Source organism: Ursus arctos, unplaced genomic scaffold, assembly GCF_023065955.2.
Source record: "Ursus arctos isolate Adak ecotype North America unplaced genomic scaffold, UrsArc2.0 scaffold_19, whole genome shotgun sequence".
In the NCBI taxonomy this organism is placed as follows: domain Eukaryota; kingdom Metazoa; phylum Chordata; class Mammalia; order Carnivora; family Ursidae; genus Ursus; species Ursus arctos.
In genome coordinates, this window is record NW_026622863.1 from 50,450,023 (window position 1) to 50,469,045 (window position 19,023).

General features: G+C 56.9%; 1 protein-coding gene and 1 non-coding gene across 2 annotated transcripts; both read left to right on the forward strand.

Annotated features, from left to right (window-relative positions):
* The first annotated feature begins 1,988 nt into the window (after nucleotides 1-1,988).
* Nucleotides 1,989-19,021, forward strand: PPFIA3 (PTPRF interacting protein alpha 3). Its single transcript, XM_026481858.4, has 28 exons — nucleotides 1,989-2,111; nucleotides 2,485-2,649; nucleotides 3,003-3,077; nucleotides 3,410-3,484; nucleotides 3,796-4,017; nucleotides 5,537-5,683; nucleotides 5,792-5,926; nucleotides 6,323-6,406; nucleotides 6,563-6,694; nucleotides 7,397-7,459; nucleotides 7,611-7,690; nucleotides 7,961-8,105; nucleotides 8,668-8,855; nucleotides 9,883-10,105; nucleotides 10,765-10,928; nucleotides 11,059-11,186; nucleotides 11,910-12,003; nucleotides 12,323-12,404; nucleotides 13,205-13,405; nucleotides 14,686-14,748; nucleotides 14,912-14,938; nucleotides 16,006-16,181; nucleotides 16,594-16,691; nucleotides 16,914-17,089; nucleotides 17,177-17,245; nucleotides 17,470-17,641; nucleotides 18,070-18,141; nucleotides 18,228-19,021. The coding sequence occupies exons 2-27, from the start codon at nucleotides 2,539-2,541 to the stop codon at nucleotides 18,126-18,128; spliced, it is 3,189 nt and encodes a 1,062-aa protein (XP_026337643.2). The 5' UTR covers nucleotides 1,989-2,111; nucleotides 2,485-2,538; the 3' UTR covers nucleotides 18,129-18,141; nucleotides 18,228-19,021.
* LOC113243644 (U6 spliceosomal RNA) lies at nucleotides 12,109-12,215 on the forward strand. The gene has a single exon (XR_003312181.1). It is a non-coding gene; the product is annotated as a U6 spliceosomal RNA (small nuclear RNA).
* Nucleotides 19,022-19,023: the final 2 nt, after the last annotated feature.

The following is a 19,023-nucleotide window of genomic DNA, read 5'->3' on the forward strand; positions in this document are numbered from 1 at the left end:
TTGGGTTGCTTTTGACTGTTCAGGTTCCAGACCTGGGTTCTAGAATATGCCCCTCTACTTGGCCCTATGTGAGGCTTTTACCCCAAGCACACTGTACATGTGGAAACACATGTCCTTTCTGCACTCTGTACTGTCTTCATGCCAGTGGCTTTCCAGATCCTATACCCAGCCTTGCTAAATTTTATTTCCTTCTCAGTGAATTTGAAGTTCTAGAGCGGCTTCTCGGAAACATCCTGTGTTGCCTCTCCCGAGAAGATTCTGGGTTTTAGATACCATGTTGGTTTTGACCTGTCTCCTTATAAATATTGTCTTAAATCTGGCCTCTGGTGTCTGTCTAGATTCCCAGGGGCACCTCTTCAAAGACCCAAGGCTGCAGGCATCTAGCTGACTTCACTCCCAGGTTCCAGGGCCCTCCATCCCCTCCTCTTCTCATTGAAGTCCAAGACCCCAGTTCCAGGTTTTGGACATAGTCTGCACACTGGGTGGGGCTGGGAACTATCCACTGTCAGAACCGGTTATGCCGCTGCCTGGAGGGAGAGAAGGAAAGGAGGGAATAGAGTGAAAGTCCCTCCTGCTTTCGACCAGGCCAGCTGGACCCGTCTGACCTGATGTGTGTGGAGGGAGCGGCTCAGGAGACCTCCCTTCATCTCCGCCCACGGTTCATGCACCCAGATTCATGGGGCCTGGGGGCCTGGACTCCTGGATTCTGGGGGAAGTGGGGTCTGAAGGCTGGGATTTCTCGGTCTGAGGTTGAAATCTCAGATTCTTGTGTCCCTGTCTGACCCCCAGGATTGGGGAAGAGGCGGCTGGAGGCTCAGACTCCGGGGTCTAGGGGAGAGAAGGGAATTGGGGACCCAGCCTCCTGTAACCTGAGGTAGGAGGGAGCTGGATTTTGGACTCCTGGGTTGTGGGAGATGGCTAGCAAGTGGAGTGGTTTTTAGATTCTTCTGGAGCTGGGGTCCAGGTATCTGGGAAATTGGGGGCAGGAGTTGGGCTGGATAGGTGAAGACCATCCCTGTGAATCTGTACTGGTACCACTGACCTAATTCTGTGGCCCCAGTTCTTTGACCTCCTGAAGGCATGGTTCTCAGCTGGGCTTGTCTTCTCATTCATGCAGTGGGTTAATGGGCATTCCCAGCAGGGTCAGAATAGGTAGACTGATTTTCCCCCATTGACTCAGTCACTTGGGTCACTTGGCTTTGGTTTCTCTGGTCTGAGATTTGCTGCCAGTGCCTGATGGAGTCTGACCTCGGTTTCCCAAAATGCTCTCACCCACGTAGCTAGGCCTGATTTCCTGAGAGCAATGAGTTTCAGTTTATCCTGTGCCGTGATCAGAATGGATGGGCCCCAGTTTCTTCTGTACAATGCCTGGGTTGCCCCACCTCGGTTTCCACTACGGAGTATCCCAGTGGCCGTGCCTCAGTTTCTCTGCCAGTGCCGCGACGAGGCCGGTCTCTGTTCCCTGCCCCCTCCCCACTCCCGCAGGCCAGCACCGCCGCCATGATGTGCGAGGTGATGCCCACCATCAGCGAGGATGGCCGGCGGGGCTCGGCGCTGGGCCCGGACGAGGCGGGCGGCGAGCTGGAGCGCCTTATGGTCACGATGCTCACGGAGCGCGAGCGCCTGCTGGAGACGCTGCGCGAGGCGCAGGACGGGCTGGCTACGGCGCAGTTGCGGCTGCGCGAGCTGGGCCACGAGAAGGACTCGCTGCAGCGCCAGCTCAGCATCGCTCTGCCCCAGGTCTGGGCGGGACCGGGGCGGGGCCTGCGGGAGGCGGGACCTCGACCACCGAAGGCGCGGAGAGGGCGGTCCGGAAGGGGCGGGACTTGGCGCAGGGAAGGGAGGAATGCATGGAGGTGGGGGCTTGCCGGTGATGGGCGGGGCCTGAGCCGCTGGAAGGGGCGGGATTTAGCAGGGAGGGGCGGGGCCTTCAAATTTCCAGTCCTGTGTAATGAGGGAGAGGGGAAAATATTGATCTAATTGTCCGGATCCTGCCCACATCTGGACAGGAGTTTGCGGCTCTGACGAAAGAGCTGAACTTATGTCGGGAGCAGCTGCTGGAGCGGGAGGAAGAGATTGCAGAGCTGAAGGCGGAGCGCAACAACACGCGGGTGAGGGGTGTGGGGCCGGGGCCTAAGCGGAGTGGGCGGGGCCACGAGGTGTTGCAACCTGACCCATCTTTTTTACCCATCTTGCCTTCTTGTCTTCTCCTCCCTGCTCTCACTTCCTGGCTGGTGTCCTCTGGTCCCCCCCTTCCTTCACATCTCCTCCCTTATCTCCATAATTGTTCTTTTCCTACACCATTCCTTCTTTGACCATGCCCCTACCTCTGATATCCCTCTCTCTTCCTGACCTCTCTCCTTACCGCTTTGCTTGGCTCCACTCTTCCTCCGTGTGTCCGCCCCACCTGTCTGAACCACCCTTGTCCTCGACCCTGCCTCTCTTCCCTTGTCTCTTTTCCTTGGCCCGGTGACCACCCTGTAGCTTCTCCTTGAACACCTGGAATGCCTGGTGTCCAGGCACGAGAGGTCACTGCGCATGACCGTGGTAAAGCGCCAGGCCCAGTCCCCGGGTGGGGTCTCTTCCGAGGTGGAGGTGCTCAAGGCTCTAAAATCCCTCTTCGAGCACCACAAGGCCCTGGATGAGAAGGTATGCGAATCGGGAGAACCTGGATGTAGAACTTAAGCCCGTGGTTGTCTGGGGCTGTACTGGATAGGAGAGATTCTGGCCGTGATACTGGGGATGTCCTAAGTGGGAAGAATGTTAACTGAGATTGATTGGGACGGGCGACTCAGACTGGGACCTGACTGGTTGAAAAATGAATTTCGGGGGTTACCGGTGGGTGGGGCTGCCTTGGTAACTGGTTGGAGCTACACATCCATTACGGGTAGAGAAATGCTAATGTCGCCCTATCAGGCCGTCCCAGGGGTGTTCGGCCTCATGGTCAACTGTCCTAGATTTTGTCTGATCCCCATCTCACTCTGTCCTGCCCTCATCCCCAGGTCCGGGAGCGGCTGCGGATGGCATTGGAGCGGGTGGCGGTGCTAGAGGAGGAGTTGGAGCTGAGCAATCAGGAGGTGGGGGCGTGGCCAAGAAGGAGGAGGGACTAAGGAGCTACCAATGGGGTGGAGCTGATTGGGTGGGTTCGGGGCTAAGGGAAAGAACCGGCTATGGAGGAAATGATTGGATGGGGAACGTTAAGGCCATAGAGGATACCGCCGCTAGGAGGCTAGGGGGAAGAGTAAGGGTGGACTTCTTCACACTGGGCGGCTAAGGAGAGATACAATGAAGGCGCAGGGTCTAAAGACAGACTGTGGGATGGGATGGCCCCAATAGGACCAGTGCCAGTGGGAAGTAGAGCCGGGGGCCCTAGGACTCCTTTTGTCCTGATCTCCGTTTCCGTTCCCAGACGCTGAGCCTTCGAGAGCAGCTGTCTAGGCGCCGGTCGGGGCTGGAGGAGCCCGGAAAGGATGGGGACGGGCAGGTGAGAGGTGGAAGTCCTTCGCTTCCCTTGCTCGTCAAGGATCCCCATCCCTGTGACCTCGACTCAGCCCCCTAACTTTGTGATGGTCCTTTTAATGTTTGGTATGATCCTCACTACCTCTATGACATCTGAAGTCCAAAGATCCTTATTGGCCTTGGACCTCTGATTCAAGTGCTAGCTAACTTCTGCGACCTCCAGGCTGATCTTTGATTCCCTCCCTCCCCCATAAACTTTCTCCTTGTATTCTCTCTGTATCTCTGTGTTCCCCACTCCGGGTTCTGTCCCTTCTTCTCTCCCTGTTCCCACTCTAGCCCCTTGCCAATGGCCTTGGTCCTGGCGGGGATTCGAACCGGCGCACAGCAGAGCTGGAGGAGGCCCTGGAGCGGCAGCGTGCGGAGGTGTGCCAGCTGCGGGAGCGCCTGGCGGTGTTGTGCCGCCAGATGAGCCAGCTGGAGGAGGAGCTGGGCACCGCCCACCGCGAGCTGGGTAAGGCCGAGGAAGCTAACGCCAAGCTCCAGCGCGACCTCAAGGAGGTGAGGCCGGAGCCCCTGGTGGGCTGCCCTCTGTCCCTCCCTCCCCCAACCCTCCCCGTCCTCCTTTCCCCAAAGTCACAGAATTCATGAATGGTGGAACCTGGATTCGGTCCACAAGCTGTGTGGACTCTCCTCCTCTCTGAGCCTCAGTTTGCTTACCAGTAGAATGGGATTTAAGACCCTTACCAGAGGGTTGGCACATGACACACACATGGTAGGCGTTCAATACCTGGTCCAAGGGATATTATCATTGGGAAATTCTCTTGTGCTTTTTTTTTTTTTTTTTTTAAGATTTTATTTGTTTATTTGAGAAAGATCATGAGCGGGGAGGGGTTGGGGGAAAAGGGCAGAGGGAAGAGGGAGAAGCAGGCTCCCTGCTAAACAGCGAGCTGGAGGCATGGCTCTATCCCACAACCCCTGGGATCACGACATGAGCCCAAGGCGGATGCTTAAACCAACTGAGCCACCCAGGCACCCCACTCTTGTGCTTCTAAGTTGACGTCCTTTGTCTGCATTTCACCCCATCCTGGCTTAGGCCCCTTGATCCTAACTCCTATGTCCCTGGGACTGCTGGGAAATGTAGGGTATGGATTCTGGAAGTCATTGGATGAGAAGAGCGAGCACTTTATTTTTCATCATCCATTGGGACTTTCACCTCAGGTTTTAAGCCTGGATGGCCCTGGGGCCTGTTGGGAAGTGTGGCCCCACCTCATGGACCCCTAGGCTGAAGTCTCTCTTCCTTGAGACCCTGGAGCCCTGTCTTAGGTTTTCTGAGCCTGTGCTACCCTGGGGCTCTTGGGAAATGTTTCCTCCGATGTGAAAAAGGGACTTTTGTTTTTCATGAGACCCTAGGGCACTTGCTCTGTGATTCTAAGCCTGAGCTGTGCTAGAAGCTGGTGAAAAATCTAAAGCCTGGATTTCCTTCTTTCTTTCTCTTTCTTTCTTCTTTCTTTCATTTTCTTTCTTTCTTTCTTTCTTTCTTTCTTTCTTTCTTTCTTCTTTCTTTCTTTCTTTCTTTCTTTCTCTTTCTTCTCTTTTTTACTAGCTTCAGAGGTAGAATTTAGTGATTCATCATTTGCATATAACTGGAATTTTTTTTAAAGGTAGTTATTATTCTTTTTAAGTAAACTCTCCCCGCAGGGTGGGGTTTGCACTCACTACCCCAAGATCAAGAGTCACATGCTCTACTGACTGAACCAGCCAAGTGCCCCTAAGGCCTGGATTTTTGAGGAGAGTGGGCCAAGAAGAGGTCATCCATATGGGGAGGTCTAAGACAGTACACCCTAGAAGCTCATGGGAGGTGTGGTACCACCATTTTAACTCTCAGGTGGCCGGGGTGCTAAGGTTGGCTGTTCCTGACAGTTCTTGGCCGGTGTGGTTCCACCATTCTGACGCCCAGATAGCAGGAGACTTCATTTCCCAGGTTACCCTGGGGTGCCTGATCTGGGGTTCTAAGCCTACACTACCCGCCGGGCTTTCTGGGAACTGGCGTCCACGTGACCTTTTGCCGCCTCTGCAGGCGCTTGCGCAGCGGGAGGATATGGAGGAGCGGATCACGACCCTGGAGAAGCGCTACCTGAGTGCCCAGCGCGAGGCCACGTCTCTGCACGATGCCAACGACAAGCTGGAGAACGAGCTGGCCAGCAAGGAGTCGCTGTACCGGCAGGTGGGGGCACGGCCGGGGAGGTGACGTGGGGGCGAGGCCCGCGGCCTGTGTGACCTAGCTGCTCTCCTTCCCCCTCCACCCCCCACCCCCACCTCTGTCCTCCCTCAGAGTGAAGAGAAGAGCCGGCAGCTGGCGGAATGGTTGGACGACGCCAAGCAGAAGCTGCAGCAGACTCTGCAGAAGGCGGAGACCTTGCCCGAGATAGAGGCACAACTGGCCCAGCGCGTGGCAGCGCTCAACAAAGTGAGGAGAGACCTGGGGCGGGAGTGTGGGGGTGCGGGGTAGAGGGATGCGGCCGGGCCTTCAGTCCGGAGGGGTAGGAGGCTTGCCGCTGGGATTCTGGGGAAAGGGGCGGGGCCAGGGGGGTCTAGGAAAGTGAGAGAACGTGGAATGGGGGCAGGGCCTGGGGGTTTGTGGGGTGTTCTCTAGTCCTGACTGACCGGGTGGCCTGGAATGCAAAAGAGACAGAACGAACCCTAAGGAAGGGACAGGGCGCGAATCCTAGTGCAGGGTCTGGAGTCTCTCGGGGGAGGAGCCTGGAGCTGGGGGGCGGGGCGCCCAGCCTTAGAAGAGGCGGGGCCGGAGCCTGACTGGTTCCCAGTGGGGCAAAGTCAGATGCCCTGGCTTCCTGTCCGCTAGGCTGAGGAACGTCATGGGAATTTTGAGGAGCGGCTTCGGCAGCTGGAAGCCCAGTTGGAGGAGAAGAACCAGGAGCTGCAGCGGGTGAGGGGGCGGACGACTGCAGAGCGGGTGGGGCTTTGAAGCTGGGGCGGGAGCTTGGGTGAGGGGGTGGAGTGGGGGGGGGCTGGAGCCCAGGGCAGGGGCGGTACTCCGGGCCAGGCGGGCTTGAGCATCCCTGTCCCGCTGTCCTTTGGGCAGGCCCGGCAGCGGGAGAAGATGAACGATGACCACAATAAGCGGCTGTCGGAGACGGTGGACAAATTGCTGAGCGAGTCCAACGAACGCTTACAGCTGCACCTCAAAGAGCGCATGGGGGCCCTGGAGGAGAAGGTGTGCCCCAGCCCGGGACTTCAGTAACCTGCAGTCCCAGACCGCCTCTTTCTGGAATCCCGGAGCCCCAGACCTTTCCCCAAACCAGTTAGTTGAGATCTCAAATCTGGGCATCCGGAATTTGAATTCAACAGGCTTCTCTGGACTGTTGTTGGGGCCATTCTTTCACCTGGTCTAAACACCCCAAGAGCTGAATTCTGGGGCACCCATGCCCTGAGTTCTTGGCTTTTCCTCAAGCTTCTCACCCTTTGGACCCTCACACTTTGAAGACTATTTATTTATTAGTTTTAGACAGAGAGTGTGAGCAGGGGGAGGGGCAGAGGGGGAGGAAGAGGGAGAGAATCTCAAGCAGACTCCCTGTTGAGGGCGCGGGTGGGGGTGTGTGTGTGCTTGATTTCACGACCCTGAGGTCATGACCCCAGCCTAAACCAAAAGTTGGATGCTCAACCAACTGAGCCACCCAGGCATCCCTGGACCCTCAAAGTTCGAATTTTTTATTACACAGGATGCTGGGTTCTGGGGCTCCCAGGCATTCCCCTCCTCAGATGCATCTTTGGCCCCACAAGCCCCATGCCCTCCAGCTCACCATTCCTGCCCACCTCATTCCCCTGGGGCCGCCTTTGGCCAGTCTCTGGACACTTACAGCCCCAGGACATGCCCCTTCCAGGCTCCACCCCCTCACCGTCCCCCTGTCCTCTACAGAATTCACTGAGCGAGGAGATTGCCAACATGAAGAAGCTTCAGGATGAGCTGCTGCTCAACAAGGTAAGGAGGGGTCTGGAGGAGAGGGCCTGGGGGCCTAGGACCAGGGACATGGAGCAGGCATTGCTGGGGGGTGGCATCAGCCAGGCCAGGAGGGGCTATTCCTCAGGGACGGGGTGGATTCTGACCTGATACCTCCAACTCCTCCCACCAGGAGCAGCTCTTGGCAGAGATGGAGCGGATGCAGATGGAGATCGACCAGCTGCGGGGAAGGCCACCATCCTCCTACTCCAGGTGACCCTAGTCCTGCCTCACTCCTGCTGGTAGGAGCCCCCTTGGCCAAGCTCATCCTTCCTGATCTCCAAGTCTTCCCCAATCCCACTCCCTATTCTCCCAAGGCTTCCACTGACTCCTGTTATTTTTGATACCTGACTTCATGACTTCTGACTTCTGACTTCAGATCCCCCTCCCAGTCCTCTGACCCCAGGCCTTTTCCCATGACACCTGACCTCTCTGCCCTTTTCCTGGCCCCTGGGTCTCTGACTGCCCTCTCCATGCCCACAGGTCTCTCCCCGGCAGTGCCCTGGAGCTCCGTTACTCCCAGGCACCCACATTACCTTCTGGTGCCCACCTGGACCCCTATGGGCCTGGCAGTGGCCGGGCAGGCAAGAGGGGTCGCTGGTCAGGGGTCAAGGATGAGCCCTCCAAGGTCAGCAGCCACTTTTGGGGCCTGGACTGAGCAGGGGTGGTGGGCAGCAGTAGGAAATGGAGTCTAATACGTGGGGCTCTGGGAGGGGCTTGGGCTGAGAAACAGTGTCTCTTGGACCCATGTTGTCTATTTTTTTCTCCCGCAACTGCATCCTCTCCACTTGCCCGATGTCTCTTCATGTGGATATCCTGCTACCTGGTGAGAACCTTAGCAGAATGATGAGGTGGGGAGAGGGGTGGTGAATGGGGGATGGGCACAGTGTAGAATCCTAGAATGGGGGTGCAAGTTGAAGAAAGCAAGTGGCCTGGGTCAAGGGAAATGGTGGAATCAGGAGATGGGATAGAGTCCTGGGTGGGACAGTTGGTCAAGGAAAGGGACTTGTCAAGAGACAAAGCTGGGCTGGGAAAAGTATGTGGGCTGGATCACAAGGTGAGGCCAGTCCTTGTCAGGGGATATGGGCAAGGTCATGGACAGTGGACAAGGTCGGTAGAGGTGAGGGAAGCCCCAGCACCTACCTTGGCTCCTACCCACCTGACATCCTTTTATCCCCACACAGAGACAGGAGTGGGAGCGGTCTGCCCCTGCGGGGTCCATGCCACCCCCGTTCCCGGGGGAGCTGGATGGCTCAGACGAGGAGGAGGCTGAGGGGATGTTTGGGGCTGAGCTGCTCTCCCCCAGCGGACAGGCCGATGTGCAGACGCTCGCCATCATGCTTCAGGAGCAGCTGGAAGCCATCAACAAGGAGATCAAGTGAGCGCTGACCCAGTCCTTCTCCACCCTGCCTGAGCTGACCCTGTAACCCCTCTGAAGGCCTTAGCACATTTCCTCTCTTACTATCCTCAAGGAATTCCCCCAGCCCAACGCTCCCTCCAGTAACTAGGAATCCCTCAGGATATACCCAGAAGTCTCCTCTGTGCTTCATATCTATCTATTCCTTACCAAGTATTCACAGTTTCCCAATACACCAAAAGCTGCATTCCCAAATACCCAAGTTCTCAAGCCAGTACACCAAGAATCCTCCAGTACATCCTGGATGTCATGGCTTCACACAGCTGGTACCCAGAGTCTCCCACTATCTCAAGAATCTCAATACAACACAAGGTCCCCAATCCCAAACACCAAGAGGCTCACCCTAATACTTCAAGAACCTCAATTCAAGATACCAAGAATTTCGACTTAATATAACAAGAATCCTCGATTTATCACGAATCCCCCGCTGACATAAAGTCTACCCTGATTTCCTAGAAATTGCCCTACTTGGCAATTCTCTAACAACACACTCTCCATGGGCCCCCGCAAATATACGAACATGACCTCCACTTTCCATCCAAAGTCATTGTGAGTTGAGGCATTGATTCACATACCAGATGACCCCATGAACTTCCTAGATTCTGGGTTGACCTCAGAGTCCCTGATCTCCCCCCAGTCTTATGATCTTGCTCTTTCTTTCCTCCTTGGAATTGGACCTCTTTCCCATAGTAATCTTTTTTATGATTTTATAGAACCATGTGGTTATCATCATGGAAGCCTTGATGCAGACCCTGATCTTCCTCTTGTCCCTCATCCCTCCATGACCTCCTGAGCCTCTCATGACCCCCTGACTCCCCTTGAATCTGTGAGGCCATGATGAATCCACCAAGACCCTCTAACCTCATTATGCCTTCCTCAGAATTCTTCTGGCCCCACCAAGCCTTCCTGGCCCTTTGGGATCCCCAGACTCTGTCTCCCATTGCTTGCCTCTGTTCTCTCACCCAGTCTGCCCCCTTTCCCTCCTCAGGCTTATCCAAGAGGAGAAGGAGACAACGGAACAAAGGGCAGAAGAGCTAGAGAGCCGGGTGTCTGGCTCTGGCCTGGACTCACTGGGCCGCTACCGCAGTAGCTGCTCACTGCCCCCCTCCCTTACTACCTCTACCCTTGCCAGCCCCTCCCCTCCCAGCTCTGGCCACTCAACGCCCCGTCTGGCACCCCCTAGCCCTGCCCGTGAGGGCACCGACAAAGCTGTGAGTGTTTTGAAGTCTCCTCATTTTGGTGGGGTGGCTGGGGGAGATGGGAGACAGGGCTCCCCAACCAACAGCAGCAATAACCGCTCACACCAGTGATTTTCAAAAGCAACCTAGCTTTCCCTAAAAGTTTCAACTTAAAGGGCATAAGGAGGAAGCTGAGCCATGGGGTATCTGAACCCTAACTAGTACTTTACTCAGATTTGGCCTGCTTTTACCTGTTTTATGCAGTAAGTTTCTTCATAGGGTTTTTTTTTTTTTTTAAGGTTCCCATGACTAAACATAACATTTGAGAGCTAATATTAGATTCTCAGAATTGATCATTGAAGAGGAATAAGACATATTAGTCCTATTTTATTGCCTTAAATCCAGTTTTCCGGCTTCCAGAATGTGTAACTCATTAGCTTTCCTTGAGTCTGAGAGGATCCCACTCCTGACACCAAAAGCTAGGATACATAAAAACCGGCTGGTCAAGCTCCAGGCCGATTCATTGCCTTTATGTTTCTGCAACTTACCCCCACCTGATCTAGGCTACCTTCAGAAATGGTACCCCAAACCAGGGGCATCCCAGACACCCCCTAGTAGGCATCCCAACTAATGAAGAGCCCCCGGCATGACCCCTCCAATTCAATTTAGCCTCTCTGCCTTTCTGTCCCCAGAATCATGTCCCCAAGGAGGAAGCTGGGGCTCCACGAGGGGAGGGGCCAGCCATCCCAGGAGACACCCCACCTCCCACTCCCCGCTCTGCTCGCCTTGAGAGAATGACACAGGCCTTGGCTCTGCAGGCAGGATCCCTGGAAGATGGGGGGCCCTCACGGGGAAGGTCAGCAGGGACAATGGATAGGATGGGGAGGGGTTTGCTTGGGAGGATGTGTCAGGGGAATGGACACGGACTTGGGAGGAGAGGAAACATCCCCGATGGGGTCTGCCCTCACTCTGTCCTGTTCACCCAGTGAAGGCACCCCAGATTCCCTGCACAAAGCCCCCAAGAAGAAGAGCATCAAGTCGTCCATAGGCCGTCTCTTTGGCAAGAAGGAGAAGGGGCGAATGGGACCACCAGGCCGGGACAGCTCTTCTCTGGGTGAGGACTGTGATGCCAGCCCTCTCTCCCTTCCTCTCTTCCTTCTTTCCTTCCTCTCTTCCTTCCTTCTTCTTTTTCACAAGTTCACTTGACGTTCTTCTGAGTCTTCATTCATTTGGTAATTCATAGGATGTGAAAGGGGCAGGACTTGGCAGTGGGAGAGGGAAGGAAGAGGGACAAGGACAGGGCACTCTGAGGCCTGCCTGGGTGACTGGAGGTGGGGAGCTAAATGAATTTTATTACTGCATTTACCTATTTTTTAAATAGAGAAAGAGAGAGAGCCACCTAAAGCCAGGGCTGTTGGTGTGCTGCAGCCTGCTTGTACTGGCCTGTGAAAGCCAAGAGTTCAATTTTCAGGAGTTTTGTGGGCTGCTTGACACTACATCGGTAGCCTGAAATTGGTGGGATTCTTTACACCAATGGAAATTGGCAAACACCACAAATCAGGGAATACGCCCGCCCTCTCTCTCTCCCTCCCGGGGAGCCAGTGGTTAAAGAGTTACTAGCGTCCCACTGCCACCTTACCAAGGCCAGCCCAGGGAACCCAGCCCTGTTCTGGGGACGTCTCCAATTCCCGGCCTGGCAGGTGAAACTGGTTCCTGTTTGGCTTTATCACTCCCTCGGGGCCTCCGCTTCCCTGGCCTCCTTCTCAGCAGCCCCCGACATCAGAGAGTCTCCTTCCTACTTGAGACCCTCCAAACTCTGGCCCCTCCCTGCCTTCAGCAGGAACACCATCGGACGAGACACTGGCCACGGACCCCCTGGGGCTAGCCAAGCTGACGGGCCCAGGAGACAAGGACCGAAGGAACAAGAGGAAGTGAGTGTGTGTATAGGGTGGGCTGGGGGAGGCCACTTACAGAAATTTCCTTTTTTTTTTTTAAACCTTCTTCCAAGTTTTCTGTTTTCATAAAAAGTGCTTTGGGGGCTCAGTTTGGCAGCCCATATATTAACACTGGAACGATCCAGAGAAGACTGGCATGGCCTGTGCGCCAGGATGCCAGGCAAATTCATGAAGTGTTCCACTGAAAGACAAAACCGTGCTTCGGAGGGGCTTTGTGGGAAAGGCGCCCATCCAGGATGGCTGGGTGGTGTCTCTGCCCCTGAGAGCCCCTGCCCTACTAAGCCTCTGTCCCCAGGCACGAACTTCTGGAAGAGGCCTGCCGCCAGGGCCTGCCCTTTGCTGCTTGGGATGGGCCCACCGTGGTCTCCTGGCTGGAGGTACTGGGGCCCAGAATTGCCCTGACTCTTGATCCCAACTCCTGTGACAGCCTTGCCACTAAGGGTCACTGGTGCCCCCCAGCATCCTCCTCCTAGCCCAGAGGGGGGTGGGAGGAGGGGGATGAGGCACTCGGAGAGGTCAGCCTTCCCGTTGATCCAAACAGCTTCCTCCTCCTTGTCCCCCCATCCCTGTGCCTCTGGCCATGCGCCCCTCGGTGCTGCTCTCCTGTTGTCTCGTGTCTTCCCACATCTCTCTCTCATTCTATGGGGTTCCCTGTGTCTGATATTTTGCCCCTCTCCCCATCTCTGTTTTTGTCATTCCCCACATTTCTTCCCACGTCTCTGGGGCTTCCCGTGTCTCTTTCCCAATGTCTTTTGCTTCTCTCTCCCCCACATCTCTCTCTCATTCTATGGGGTTCCCTGTGTCTGATGTTTTGCCCCTCTTCGCATCTCTGTTGTCATTCCCCACATTTCTTCCCACGTCTCTGGGGCTTCCCGTGTCTCTCTCCCAATGTCTTTTGCTTCTCTCTCCCCCCATCCCTCTTTTCCCGATGACTCTGGCGTCACCCTCTGCCCCCCCTCTTTTATTCCCCGTGTCTCCCTCTGACTCCCTCTCGTCTTGTTTGCCTTGCCCCATCTCTATCGCTTCTCACCGCTAACTTTCCCACCTCTCCGTCTCCCTCTCTCCTTTTCTTTCTGCCTCTCTCCTGTTTTTCCGGTGTCTCCCCGGATATTGTCTGTGTCTCTCCGTGTGTGCGTCTTCCTTCCCTCTCTACGCCCCCCTCCCTCCTTCTGTCCAGCTGTGGGTAGGCATGCCTGCATGGTATGTGGCCGCCTGCCGGGCCAACGTCAAGAGCGGTGCCATCATGGCCAACCTGTCGGACACGGAGATCCAGCGGGAGATTGGCATCAGCAACCCGCTGCACCGGCTCAAGCTGCGCCTCGCCATCCAGGAGATGGTCTCGCTCACGTCGCCCTCAGCGCCCGCCTCCTCCCGCACGGTGAGCGTCCGCAGGCCAATCCCAGCCCTTGCCGCCTCAGGGCCCCCCCACTTGCCCTCAGACTAGCCAATCCTGGGCTCGCTCACTCCAGCTCCTTCTCAAAGACCCTTTCCCCCTTGTGTCTCACCTGGATTGGATTATCTGGGGCGTGGGGTGGGGGGAGTCCCTTCTCAGGTCTCCCTGCCTCCGCCCTACCTCTATCTGTCTTACACAGACAGAACCCCATCCGGGAGAAAAATCCAGATTCATATGGTTCCTTACAAAGTCCTTGATGAGCCCCTCCACTCCCATCAGCCCACCTCTGACTCGGCTCCTTGGCTAGTGCCGCTCCCTGGCTCCCTTTCCTCAGAGCACTTCTCCCCCTGTCTCAGCTCAAATGTCACCGCCTCCAAGAAGCCTGCCTAACTCAACAACTAGTCCCTCGCCCCATCACCCCAGCACCTTAACACCCAATTTCCCCCCCACAGTGTTTATTTATGGCCTTCTAATAATTTATCCTTTTGTTCCCTGCCGAAACTTCTTTGTGCCATGCCCAATTCAGCAATTGTTAATCCCTTGCCCGACTTGCTGTTTGCCTGTGTGTGTGTGTGTGTGTGTGTGTGTGTGTGTGTATCTGAGACCCTCCAGTGTAATCTGTGGACATCATTACTGGTTAGTCCGCAAAATTACTTCATCAGGGCATCTTCTAACACTAAGAACATTCTCTGCAGCCACCGCGCCCTTATACCGAAGAATGTGACCATTATTGTCAGTTTTATCTCTTCCGTCTATTTTCAAATTTCCCCTCATGTATCCCAGACCCTGCACCTGGGCCTGGCGCGCATGAAGAGCTTCAGAAGTGTCTGAATCAATGTACGAAGTCCTAACTCGGGGGGTTGTTGGGAGCAGGTGCTCTGTAAATGCGAACACCCCCCCTCTTTTGTCCCAGTGCTGTGTCTGCCACCTCATTCTGAGCCGTCACTCTGTCCATACATCTGTGTGAGGTCAGAGAGGTGATGTTGTGCCTGGGGTCACACAGCAAAATACCCAGGCAGGACCCCAATTCAAGCCTGAAAACTTGCCCGACCTCAAAGCCCATGTCCTTTTGCCTGGTACACTGCAGGTGCTCAATAAATGATCATTCGTTTTCTCTTTCACTGCCTGGCCCGCAGCAGTGACTGGCCTTTCTGAGGCAGAAAGCAGAATGTATATAAATGGACCTGGCCTGGGCCTCTGGGAACACCCCTCCCCTATCCAGAAGCCTTCTCCTCTCAACCTCCATAACACCCCTCGCCCCTCAGTCCACAGGAAACGTGTGGATGACACACGAGGAGATGGAGTCCCTTACGGCCACGACCAAGCCTGTGAGTGACCCCTGCCGGCGGCCTTGGGGGTGGCACTAACTCTCCCTGGGGAGGGGTGGGGAGGCGAATCTCTGGCTGTTCGTCCGTCTGTTCGTCCCTCCCGCCCTCCTCCGCCTGCCCCTTAACCCACCCCTTCTCTCCCCTCTTCCCACTAACGGGTCAGGAGACCAAGGAGATCAGCTGGGAGCAGGTAGGGGGCGCGGGGAGGGACGTGGGCGCATGAACAGGCTCTGCACGCTGCATGCACGCCCCTCCTTCCCCAAGCCCCGCCCCCTCGCCGGAGCGTTCCATCATTGCCGCGGGGGGCGCCGCGTGGCGCCGGCTCTGGACTGTCTCATTGTGGCTTGGTGGGGGTCGGTGGAAAAGCCTGGACTAGTCCATTGTTAGCGTGGGGCACGGGCCATTCCATTCTCCTGGGTTGCGGGGGCTCCAGGGGCTGTCCCACTGCTGTAACTAGAGGGAGGCCTTTTCTCTCTGACTGAGGGGAAGTGGGACTGTTCCAGTGGACTGGAGCAAAGGGGTAAGCATACTGGGGAGGGCGGCAGGTGAGGCTGAGAAGTTGGGGAGGAGGAGGAGCTATACTTTGTTCTCAAGAAGGGAGAGGCATGCACTCCCCTGAGGTAGACGAACCCGGTTGGACTGGGGTCTTCCGTTTCCAGTCCCGGGGTAGGGAGGTGTGGAGGTGGGGATTGTTTCCTTATGCTAAAGGGAGTGACGGACTTTGAGCTGATCCAGAATATTGGCCGCGGGCCAGATAGCATTAGACTAGTATTTTTGGCCAGTGCAAGAGTGGCGGATGGATCCATTATCGTTTATTGTGGGGAGAGCTACATTGGAAGAATCCGTTGTCCGGGCTTGGGGGAGTAGCTATGTTGGACTGATCCATTGTTCTGAGCTGGGACTAGACTAGTGCCTGTCACCCCTTACTGTTCCGGTACCCCGAGGATCTGGTGGCAATGCAGCTTCTGATTCAGTAGCCTGGGGTGGGGTCTGACCTTCTACAGTTCCGGCAGGTGCACAGGTGATGGTGCTGCTGCGGGTCCAAGGACCACACTTTGAGCAGACAAGGGTCTATTCTGTTATTATGAAGGAGTAGGAGACCCCTGGATTGGTCCATTGTCCCGAGCAGAGATTGACCATTGTCCTAAGGTGGGGTGGAGAACAACCTTGGGTCAGGGGGTTGGAGTGTACCCTTTCATACATACATGGGAAGGGGTCAGAGGGCCTGACCCCTCCCCCACCTGCCCATGGCCCCAGATCCTGGCATATGGTGACATGAACCACGAGTGGGTGGGGAACGACTGGCTGCCCAGCCTGGGGCTGCCCCAGTACCGCAGCTACTTCATGGAGTCGCTGGTGGATGCCCGGATGTTAGATCACCTTAACAAGAAGGAGCTCCGGGGCCAACTCAAGATGGTGGACAGCTTCCACAGGTGGGGGCTGCCTGGCCACTGGGGACAGTCCAAGGGGAAGCCTCAGTCCTAGAGAGTCTTTGGCCAATGGGACTGGTGATGGGAACGTCCCTGGACTATCTTTGGCCCTTTAGCCCGGATTCTCAGGCAATCCTGACTTCTGTGTCCCTTCCACCAATAAGATGGTCCACTAGGAAAAGTCCAAATCCTCAGACAGCTTGGCTCGTTGACCCTGTACCCTGTCCACGTTATCCAGTAAGAACTGCCTGTTGAAAATACCCCAGCTCCTGGGAAGGTCGGCAGTCCAAACCACTGACCCAGTGGAACAACTCCCCAACCTTTCCCAGAAGACCACAGCCAATGGGGAGGGAAGGAGCAGTAGCCATTGGAGTTGTGAAGGCTCATCTGTGACCCCACTTTCCCTACTGCTCAGGGTGAGTCTGCATTATGGGATCATGTGCCTGAAACGGCTCAATTATGACCGGAAGGACTTGGAGCGGAGGCGGGAAGAGAGTCAGACCCAGATCCGAGGTGAGTAGGAGTATAAGAGCTCCCCCCAGCCCCCAAGCCAGGTGGAGGAGTTTGGGGCAGGTGGGGAGGAGCTATGATTAAGGGAGGGGGAGAGGAGGCGGAGCACGGGCCTTTTGCGAGGGGGTGGAGCCAGCATAGGGGGCGTGGCCAGGAAAGAGGAAATGGAGGTGACATGTGGGCTAAATTGGACCGGCTGGCAGCTGAGAGTCCTTTCTGTCCCAGACGTGATGGTGTGGTCCAATGAGCGGGTCATGGGTTGGGTATCCGGGCTGGGACTGAAGGAATTCGCCACGAACCTCACGGAGAGCGGGGTGCACGGGGCGCTGCTCGCCCTGGACGAGACCTTCGACTACTCCGACCTGGCCTTGCTCCTGCAGATCCCCACTCAGAATGCGCAGGTGAGCTGCCGCTCGGCCCGGGGCACACTGGGCACCCCCACCTCGCAGCCTGCACGCTGCCACCCTTCTTCCACCTCTCGTCCCCAGGCCCGGCAGCTCCTGGAGAAGGAATTCAGCAACCTCATCTCCTTGGGCACAGACAGGCGGCTGGACGAGGTGGGCGCAGTGGCAGCCCTGGAGGCTCAGCTCCCAGCGGCAACTGCAGGATCTGAGCTGAAGAAGTGGGGCTGGGCTTTGGCGGCGGGAGGTTGCTGGAGGCGGGACTAGGGCAGGGGCGGGGTTAAAGGGGAGCTGAAACCCGAGAGGGGTGGAGTCAAAGGGAGGGGCTGAGTCAGAACCCGGCCCTGGTGGCTCATCGTCTGCCCGGCACCTGTACCTAGGACAGCGCCAAGTCCTTCAGCCGCTCGCCATCCTGGCGGAAGATGTTTCGAGAGAAGGACCTCCGAGGCGTAACCCCCGACTCAGCTGAGATGTTGCCCCCCAACTTTCGTTCGGCGGCAGCGGGGGCCCTGGGATCTCCAGGGCTCCCTCTCCGCAAGCTGCAGCCCGAAGGTGGGCGGCTCCCCTATGCTACAGCCCCTCCCCCCTCCCCCTTGCTCGGGGTGGGAAAAGGACCAACTCTACATTCCAGAAGCCTCCCTCCAGGTTCTGAAGTGGCCTAGTCCTTTCTCCCCGACCCATGACGAATGGATTGCTCAGTATGCCAACTCCCTCCGCCGGGTGTGCAATGGGCTAATCCCGCCCCCCCCTTCCAAAGTGGGAAATGAGTTCGCCCACCGTCACCTGGGGCGCCGTAGATGAATCCAAGGCTGCGGGAAGGGAAGGGAAACCGGCGTGGAGCCAGGCGTTCGTTGTCATTTCGGGAAATCCAAGAGAGGATGCTTGGGATTGAGGATCAGAGAAACCCTGCTGTGTGTGGGGGTGGGGTGGGGGAGAGACACGCGCGCACCAGACCAAACCACTGCTCGCTCTCCCTCTAGGCCAGACTTCTGGGAGTTCGCGGGCAGACGGCGTTTCGGTCCGGACCTATTCCTGCTAATGTAGGCCTCCAGGTGAGGACTGTACTGGGCGATCTTGGGGGTTCGGGGCGGCACAATGGATCTTCACTGCTCCACGTACTGCCCCGGCGTCAATGCAGGTGACCTCACTCGGATGGAAGAATCTTCCAGAGGCTGGGCTGTTCCCCCTCCTGCCCAGAGTATGGTCTCGCCGGGGAAAGCGGGCGGGGGAGCTCGCGCCGCGGACTGGACCATCTGTACAGACGAACGGGGAGTGTGCGTCCCCGCCTCACAAAAGGACTGGGCCTGGACCAAACCACACGAACCGGACTGAGAGGGGGAACGAAGAGGGCAGGAAGAAATCCCGCCCCAAACTTCCGCCTCCGTTTTCTCTACTTTGTAATTTATTGGTCAGTTTCCGATGGGAGATGGGTGCCCTTTCCCCGCGGGAAGGGAGCGGGGCTTCCCTCCCGGGCCGCATGCTAGGAGAGGCTGCCCGCTCCCCTTTCTCCTCCCCAGTCGCGGGGCCCAAGTCTTCCTTCTTCGTCCGAAAGGCGGGGAGGGGGGACTCGCTGCTACAAGCCTCGCCCCATGTGCCACTCAGCCCCGCCCCGCCGCGTCAGGTCGCCGGTGCCTGGGGTCAGCTGTGGGCGGAGTCCCCTCTTCCTCCCCAGTGTCTCGTGTCCCCGGGGCCTCTCCGCCCCCCGTGCTGTGGCCGTGTCCGTGCCCCAGGGGTAGGGAGTGCAGAATTGCGCTCCCCGTTCCCCTCCGGCTCCGGGGTTTGCATGGGAGAATCCTCTTTCCACGATGCCACTGGGCGACGTGGCGTGGGGGGAGGGAGGACGGTGGGGGAGCCCTCGCCCGAGACTCTTGGTCGGCCTCCCTGCCCCAGGCGTCACTCAGTGATCACGGGTAAAGAGAACTGTTTCAAAAAGC